This window comes from Chrysemys picta, unplaced genomic scaffold, assembly GCF_011386835.1.
Source record: "Chrysemys picta bellii isolate R12L10 unplaced genomic scaffold, ASM1138683v2 scaf1, whole genome shotgun sequence".
Taxonomy (NCBI): domain Eukaryota; kingdom Metazoa; phylum Chordata; order Testudines; family Emydidae; genus Chrysemys; species Chrysemys picta.
Window position 1 is genome coordinate 2,113,951 of NW_027052708.1, and position 8,936 is coordinate 2,122,886.

Here is an 8,936-nt window from a genome sequence, read left to right on the forward strand (position 1 = left end):
ATCAGCACCCACCTCTGCGCTGGGCCCTGGCTCTTCGCACCTGCGCCCCCAGGATGATTAAAACCAGGCAGAGCAGGGCCCCCAGGATAATGCAGATGATCATGGGCGCCGTGAGTCTCCCGCTGTCAGTCAGAGGGTGGTGCGGGGAAGCTGGATGGAAATAATAATATAATATATGGAGATATACCTATCTCATAGAACTGGAAGGGACCTTGAAAGGTCATTGAGTCCAGCCCCCTGCCTTTACTAGGAGAACCAAGTTCTGATTTTGCCCCAGATCCCTAAGTGGCCCCTTCAAGAACTGAACTCATAACCCTGGATTTAGGAGACCAATGCTCAACCTACTGAGCTATCCCTCTCCATGAATAAACATGTGACAGGGAGAGATTTGCCTGTGAGAGTCGGGGAGCTCCCCAGTCACTCATTGCATGGCCCAGGACAGCAGGGTAATGGGCTGGGACATAGTCTGTGCGCCATTGGGACAGCTCACAGGCTGCTGTTTAAATCATGGGCTCTGCCCGGTTAGCAGGAACCAGCAAAGAGGAATCCTCCTGCTCAGCAGGGCCTGCAGCTCCCACCCGGGTGTCCTTCACCCTCAGATTTCACAGACCATGGAAAGGAGCTCCTTCTCTCAGGCTGCAGCTTGCAGCTCCTCCTCTGTGACCCAGCACCGGGGAAATTTAACCCTTGATGGAGAAGGGGGATGATTTACCTGGAGTATTCGGAGAATCTGTCCTCTCTGTCACACCTGCCAAGGGAAAGGGAGGAGATTTGGAGCCTAGAGCGAGGGGGAGGCGATGTGTTTGTTCCTGGGGGGAACCTCACCCCTGAGAGTCCCTGGTTGTCTCCAGCTGTCACCTCCACAAACTCCCTCATAGCAGCACAGGGCCTGTATCTTAGTGATTTAGGGCCCAAGTCCCTTGTGCTCTGTGCAGTGATGAGGACTCTAGTAACAAACCAGCACACTGGGGCCTGTGATGGATGCAGGGGCTATGTGGGCTGGATGAATGGACTATAAGGTGGATAGAAAGCTGGCTAGATTGTCGGGATCAACGGGTAGTGATCAAAGGCTCCATGTCTAGTTAGCAGCCGGTTTCAAACGGAGTGCCCCAAAGGTCGGTCCTGGGGCTGGTTTTGTTCAATATCTTCATTAATGATCTGGAGGATGGCATGGAAGGCAACCTCAGCATGTTTGCAGATGACACTAAACTGGGAGGAGTGGTAGATACACTGAAGGGTAGGGATAGGATACAGAGGGACCTAGACAAATTAAAGGATTGGGCCAAAAGAAACCTGATGAGGTTCAACAAGGACAAGTGCAGAGTCCTGCACTTAGGACGGAAGAATCCTATTCACTGTTACAGACTAGGGACCGAGTGGCTAGGCAGCAGTTCTGCAGAAAAGGACCTAGGGGTTACAGTGGATGAGAAGCTGGAAATGAGTCAACAGTGTGCCCCTGTTGCCAAGAAGGCCAACGGCATTTGGGGCTGTATAAGTAGCAGCATTGCCAGCAGATCGAGGGACATGATTGTTCCCCTCTATTCAGCATTGGTGAGGCCTCATCTGGAGTATTGTGTCCAGTTTTGGGCCCCACACTACAAGAAGGATGTGGAAAAATTGGAAAGAGTCCAGCGGAGGGCAACAAAAATGATTAGGGAGCTGGAGCACATGACTTATGAGGAGAGGCTGAGGGAACTGGGATTGTTTAGTCTGCAGAAGAGAAGAATGAGGGGGGATTTGATAGCTGCTTTCAACTACCTGAAAGGGGGTGCCAAAGAGGATGGATCTAGACTGTTCTCAGTGGTAGCAGATAACAGAACAAGGAGTAATGGTCTCAAGTTGTAGTGGGGGAGGTTTAGGTTGGATATTAGGAAAAACTGTTTCACTAGGAGGGTGGTGAAGCACTGAAAGGGTTACCTAGGGAGGTGGTGGAATCTCCTTCCTTAGAGGTTTTTAAGGTCAGGCTTGACAAAGCCCTGGCTGAGATGATTTAGTTGGGATTAGGTCCTGCTTTGAGCAGGGGGTTGGACTAGATGACCTCCTGAGGTCCCTTCCAACCCTGATATTCTATGATTCTATGATTCTGTGCCTGAGCCAATCTGACCCCACAAAGGTCCCACCCCACAGAATCCATGATGCTCCTTGTGGTGGGGCGATTACCCCACACCTAGAGAGACTGGGCTGCGGCAGGCCTAGGCGCCTGCGTAGACACGCAGCCAATCAGGAGAGGGCTTACTGGGAGCCAATAAGAAGGCAGAGTGGAGCCAGCCAATCAGGGCCCAGCTTAGCCATATAAAAGGCTGCCCAGAACTGGAGCAGTCAGTCTGTCCCAGGCCTTCAGAGGGGAAGGTCTGTCTCCAGAGCTGGGAGGCCAGCACCACGGACAGCGCAGTGCAGGCCAGCCTGAGAGAGTGGGAGAAGGCCCTACTCCATAGCCTGCTAGGCGGCAGGCCTGGGAGGAGGAGGCCTAGCGTAGCGAAGGGCTGTTGGGGAAGCGGTCCAGAGGGATAGCCAGAGGAGGAAGGAGAAGGAAGACAGTGAGACTGTCACACGAGGGCCTCTGGACCGGGACTCAGAGTAGTGGGCGGGCCTGAGTCCCCCCCCCCCTTTTTTTCCCCTTTGTTTGCTGTGCTACCCCACGCACAGCCACAAGCTGCAGGGAGCGGCCGGTCAGAACCATACCAGATCCTAGACTGTGAGGATTGGACTTGAAGGTGTGGGGCTGTTGTTTATCCCCCCCCCGGAAGGGGGTGTGATTGGACAAAGGGACACTGTCGGAGGGCAGTGCTCCGGGAGAGGACGCCGACGTCGGGAGCAACGCAAGTCCGTGCACCCCACAGAGGCGAGACGACAGGCGGAACGCCACCCAAAGAGGGCGCTCTACTGGCGCAAAACTAATTCCCCGAAGCGGCCAGGAGGAGGCGCCACAGCGGTGAGCCACAGACCCTGTCACACGTGGTGGAGAATGCGGGCGTAGCGGTCCGCCCCTGATACGAGGGGCCAGCGCCAAGACTGCGGACTATTGCCCAGAGCAGTGTCTTGCGCAGACAGACGGTCGACCCAGATTGTGGGTACAGACCCGGACCCACCAAAGGGGTCCAGAGTGAGGGGATTGAACCGGGAGTAACCCGCTGAACCCCAACATGGAGGCTGAGAAGTTATTAAAATGGCTGCTAGAGAAGCAGCAAGAGCAGTCGGCCCAGCAGCACCAGCAGCAGATGCAAATGCTGCAGCAGATGACCACTCAGCAGCAGCTGCTGATGACTCAGCACCAAGAGAATCAGCAGCAGCTCCTCCGAGAGTTGGCCACCCAGCAGCGGGTGCAGCAGGAACATTTGGTGCAACAGATGGCCGCACTGTTACGGCCGGCAGGAGGCACCCCTGCCGCCCCCATGGGAACCGGACTGGGGGATACCCCAGAGGCCCTACCAATACGCCTCACCAAGATGGGGCCCGAGGATGACCCAGAGGCCTATCTGGTCACATTCGAGCGGGTGGCGACTGCTGCCCGGTGGCCCTCAGAACATTGGGCCACGTTACTAGCCCCTTATTTGACGGGGCAGGCTCAGGCCGCATATCGGAGCCTCGACCCCCGGGAAGCACTCGAGTATGCCCGAGTCAAGGCGGCCATCCTAGACCATACCGGCATTAGCCCAGAGACCTACCGACAGCGTCTCCGTAAAGAACAATATCCTCCGGGGGCCCGACCCCGCGCCGTGGCCCAACGCATCCGGGACCACTGCTGGAGATGGTTGGACCCAGAGGGCCTGACGGGACCCCAGGTGGCGGAGCTGGTAGCCTTAGAGCAGTTCACCCAGATCCTACCCCCGGGAGGGAGGGCCTGGGTGCGACGGCATCGACCGGCCACCCTCCCCGCAGCAGTGGCCTTAATGGAGGATTACTTGTCGGCAGAGGGGGCGGAGGCGCCACCCCGAGCGGCTGGAAGCCTTGGTCGCAAGGGCGGCGCAGAGAAGGTAAACTCTCGTGGGGCGGGAGCCTCCGAACCACTGGCAGGCCACAGCCACGGGTGTCCGAGGCCTCCCAACCCTGAACCCCGACCCAAGTTATTACTGGGGACGACTCGGAGGGAGCGACGGCCCCCGGAGCGAACAGGCCCCCCCGGAGGAGGCACAAGCACGGCCGAGACCCGAGAGAGGTGCTGGGACTGCGGTCAAGAAGGACATTTCCGGCGAGATTGCCCTTTTATGGACTGCAGCTACGGGCAGGCCTGGATGGCCGGACAACGGGCCCGGAAGAGAGGGGCAGGAAAGTTGATAGTCCCGGTCCGGGTGGAAGGGAACCCCACCAATGCCCTCGTAGATTCGGGGTGTAGTCAGACCCTCATACGAGAGGGGCTCGTCCCAAATCTCAATCTTTCGGGACCCCCGATCTACCTACAGTGTGTGCATGGGGACATCTGCCAGTATCCCACAGCCTGGGTCAAGATGGGAGTAGGCGGCCGAGAGGAGGGTCTCCGAGTAGGAGTGGCCCCTAGGCTGGCCTACCCGGTGGTGTTGGGACGAGATTGGCCCGGCTTCGGAGAGGTCCTCCTAAGATATCAGCCACCCAAGCCCCGACCAGACAGGACTATAGCACCGGGAATGGGGCTGCTTGGGAGCAGGCTAAGGGATGACCCCGGTGAGGGGACCTCCTCGGCGGCGGAGACCCCTGCGAATTGTCCAGGAGACAGACCCCGTTCGGTGGAGGACGCCCAGGCAGAGTTAGAGCGTGATGGGGACTTCTTACGGGAGCAACGGGAAGACCCAACCCTAAGCCGAGCCTGGGAACAAGCTAACAACCCTGTCATGGAGGGGGACGGGACGCAACGGATTCCGCAGGGCCCCCGCTTTGAGGTATGGCAGGATCGCCTGTACCGAATAGCGCAAGAACCCCAGACCCGGGAGACGTTCCGTCAGCTGTTAGTCCCCCGGAGACTGCGAGCCGGCCTCCTCCACTTAGCCCACGCGAACCCTTGGGCTGGACACCTGGGACGCGAGAAGACCCTACAGAGGGTGGCCCGCCGGTTTTTCTGGCCAGGCATCCACCAGGAAGTGGCAGAGTTTTGCGCCTCGTGCCCAGAATGCCAGCGAGCCGGACCGAAAGGGGTAGCGCCTGCACCCCTGGTACCCATGCCAGTCGTGGGGGTACCCTTTGAACGGATCGGGATGGACCTCGTCAGCCCCCTTGAGCGAGCAAGACAGGGAACCGCTTTATACTAGTAGTCGTGGACTACGCCACACGCTATCCCGAAGCCGTTCCTCTAAAGACAGCGACGGCACCGACCATTGCGGGCGAACTGGTAAAGATTTTCGCCCGGGTTGGGATACCCGGTGAAATATTGACAGACCAGGGCACCAATGTGTCCTCTAGGTTAATAGTTGAGCTATGTCGCCTCCTCCACATCCGGACCCTCCGGACATCGGTGTACCACCCGCAAACTGATGGCTTGGTAGAGCGGTTCAATGGTACACTAAAAGCCATGTTGCGGAAGTTTGTGGAGGAGGACCCCTCACATTGGGATACCTTGTTGCCGGCCCTGCTGTTTGCAATAAGAGAGGTACCACAGGCCTCGACGGGGTTCTCGCCCTTCGAGCTCCTATACGGCAGGCAGCCCAGAGGAATACTGGACCTCCTGAAAGAGGAGTGGGAAGCACAGGAAACACGGGTCCTTGGGACCACACACTACGTGCTACAGCTCCGGGAGCGACTCCAGACGTTAGGGGCCTTCGCCCGTGAAAACCTGGAACGGGCCCAGGCAGGTCAGGAGCGCCTCTATAATCGAAAGGCCAGAGGGAGGAAATTCGCCCCAGGCAATAGGGTGTTGCTGCTGCTGCCCTCGTCCGAGTCGAAGCTCCTGGCCAAATGGCAGGGTCCCTACGAAGTGATCCGACGAGTGGGACCAGTCGATTACGAGGTCAGACTACCTGGTCGACGCAAAGAGACCCGTATTTACCATATTAATCTCCTAAAGTCCTGGAAGACCCGGGAAGCCATGTTCATCGGCCCGTCCACCCCAGAGTCGGAACTTGGACCCCTAGCAGGAGATCTTCCCGACCCCGGACCGTCTGTGGTGGGGTCAGGCCTCGACCCCAGACAGAGAGGACAACTGCAACAGATGCTGGAGAAGTTTTCAGATGTCTTATCGGCCCGCCCGGGCCGGACGACCCTAATGAGTCATCATATTGCCACAGACCCCGGGAAGAGAGTGACGGACAACCATCGACCGTTACCCAAGAAAATGTGGGACACCGTCCGGCGGGAGGTGGAGACGATGTTGGAGATGGGAGTGGTAGAAGAATCGACGAGCGAGTGGCGAAGCCCTATCGTCTTAGTACCGAAACCAGATGGGGCGACCCGGTTTTGCATCGACTTCAGAAAGGTCAACGCTATCTCTCGTTTCGATGCTTATCCTATGCCGAGAGTGGATGAACTGTTAGAGCGCCTCGGAGGAGCCAAGTACCTGTCAACTTTAGATTTGACTAAAGGATATTGGCAGATCCCACTGACGCCAAACTCCCGAGCGAAGACGGCCTTCCCTACACCTTTCGGCCTCTTCCAGTTCGTGACCATGCCGTTCGGCTTGCACGGAGCAGCAGCCACATTTCAGCGCCTGATGAACAAGGTCCTCCAGCCCCACGACCAATACGCGGCAGCGTACATAGATGATATCGTGGTTTATATCCTTGACTGGGAGAGCCATTTACACCACCTGGCTGCCGTACTGCAAGCCCTCAGAGCGGCCGGCCTAACAGCTAACCCGGCGAAATGTCATTTAGGCCAAGAAGAAGTGACATACCTGGGATATACGGTAGGAGGGGGGAAACTAACACCCCTGATTAGCAAGGTACAAGCCCTCAGAGATGTACCCACCCCTACGACGAAGAAACAAGTGCGTCAGTTCTTGGGATTAGCTGGGTACTATCGTCGTTTTGTACCGGACTTCGCGTCTATAGCTGCCCCCCTGTCAGACCTAACAAAGAACTCCCAACCTCGACAGGTACAGTGGACTACGCAATGCGAGCGAGCCTTTAACACACTCAAGGAACGGCTCACTCAAGAACCAGTACTACGACATCCCGACTTCACGAAGGAGTTTATACTACAAACCGACGCTTCGGAAGTCAGCCTAGGCGCAGTACTCTCCCAGGAAGTAGACGGGGAGGAACACCCAGTACTGTATTTAAGTCGGAAGCTGTTCCCCCGAGAAAGACACTTCTCAACAATAGAGAAAGAGGCCCTGGCAGTACGGTGGGCTATCGACGCCCTCCGTTACTATCTGCTCGGGAATAGTTTTAAATTAATCACAGATCACGCCCCTTTGCGATGGATCCACAGCATGAAAGACACGAACGCGAGAATCATGCGGTGGTACCTTGCCCTCCAGCCTTACGACTTCCAGGTGCTCCACCGACCGGGTAAGGCCCATACTAACGCCGATTTCTTCTCCAGGCTAGGGGAGGAGGGTGAAGAATCGGGTCAAGGAGGGGGATCCTTAGCGCAGGGGGTGGTCTGCAAGGGGGCAGTCAAGCTCCCATCCAACTGCCGAGGCCCTGAACAGTTAGCCCTGACGGCAGAGGATTTGCCACGCTTGTATGGGGTGTGTCCCAAATGCACAGAGAGTGCGACAGGAGGGAGCATACCCCAGCCTAGACAGACGGCCGTGGGAGGAGAACCCTTGCGGGAAGCCCCGGCGGAGGACCAGCCCACACTCCTGGGACCGCCGAGGACTGCGATTTTTCCAGGTCGAGAGGGAGCCTCACTGTGGGAGGGACCAGCCGAGGCGGTGGACCACGAGACCCGTGGAGAATCAGGAGATCCGTGGGACACTCTGGCAGCGGAACCGATAGAAGGCAGCTTAAGGGGAGAGACGGACTGGTACGTCGGACCCGGTAAGCCTCAGCGTGTTTCGGTGGGACCCCCCCGCTGAGACGGTGGATAAGCCGGGTTACCCGTTGGCAAAGACTAATTTCCGGGACTTTGGGGCCAGTAGGCCATAGGGCCCAGTGACAAGGGCTAAGTTTCTAGACTTTGAGCCGGTAAGCCGAGCCACGGCGGGGCACAGGTCGCTTTCCGAGCTCTAGGCCATTAGGCCGGTTAGGATACCCCCCCCCCCCCCGGGAGGGTTCTTAAGGGGGAGGGTGTGTGGTGGGACGATTACCCCACACCTAGGGAGACTGGGCTGCGGCAGGCCTAGGCGCCTGCGTAGACGCGCAGCCAATCAGGAGAGGGCTTACTGGGAGCCAATAAGAAGGCAGAGTGGAGCCAGCCAATCAGGGCCCAGCTTAGCCATATAAAAGGCTGCCCAGAACAGGAGCAGTCAGTCTGTCCCAGGCCTTCAGAGGGGAAGGTCTGTCTCCAGAGCTGGGAGGCCAGCACCACGGACAGCGCAGTGCAGGCCAGCCTGAGAGAGTGGGAGAAGGCCCTACTCCATAGCCTGCTAGGCGGCAGGCCTGGGAGGAGGAGGCCTAGCGTAGCGAAGGGCTGTTGGGGAAGCGGTCCAGAGGGATAGCCAGAGGAGGAAGGAGAAGGAAGACAGTGAGACTGTCACACGAGGGCCTCTGGACCGGGACTCAGAGTAGTGGGCGGGCCTGAGTCCCCCCCCCCCTTTTTTCCCCCTTTGTTTGCTGTGCTACCCCACGCACAGCCACAAGCCGCAGGGAGCGGCCGGTCAGAACCACACCAGATCCTAGACTGTGAGGATTGGACTTGAAGGTGTGGGGCTGTTGTTTATCCCCCCCCCCCGGAAGGGGGTGTGATTGGACAAAGGGACACTGTCGGAGGGCAGTGCTCCGGGAGAGGACGCCGACGTCGGGAGCAACGCAAGTCCGTGCACCCCACAGAGGCGAGACGACAGGCGGAACGCCACCCAAAGAGGGCGCTCTACTGGCGCAAAACTAATTCCCTGAAGCGGCCAGGAGGAGGCGCCACAGCGGTGA

The 8,936-nt window shown here is 58.1% G+C and overlaps 3 protein-coding genes across 6 annotated transcripts in view; 2 read left to right on the forward strand and 1 right to left on the reverse strand.

Moving 5' to 3' along the window:
* The window catches only part of LOC135977481 (deleted in malignant brain tumors 1 protein-like), a 723,293-nt gene that overhangs the window by 472,377 nt on the left and 241,980 nt on the right, over positions 1-8,936 (forward strand). The gene's annotated exons all lie outside the window — the stretch shown is intronic.
* LOC135977486 (olfactomedin-4-like) overlaps positions 1-8,936 on the reverse strand; it is a 689,021-nt gene that overhangs the window by 171,383 nt on the left and 508,702 nt on the right. The window lies entirely within an intron of this gene.
* LOC135977465 (uncharacterized) lies at positions 4,602-8,251 on the forward strand. Its single transcript, XM_065578718.1, has 2 exons — positions 4,602-4,853; positions 5,198-8,251. Exons 1-2 carry the CDS (start codon positions 4,602-4,604, stop codon positions 7,925-7,927), a joined length of 2,982 nt encoding a protein of 993 aa, XP_065434790.1. The 3' UTR covers positions 7,928-8,251.

What these genes read in the sequence shown, in the direction of transcription:
- LOC135977465 (XM_065578718.1), top strand. Translation starts at nt 4,602, where the DNA reads ATGGGGCTGCTTGGGAGCAGGCTAAGGGATGACCCCGGTGAGGGGACC. An exon ending in CGCAGGGCCCCCGCTTTGAG is followed by an intron (nt 4,854 to 5,197) that starts GTATGGCAGGAT and finishes TGAGCGAGCAAG; the next exon opens with ACAGGGAACCGCTTTATACT.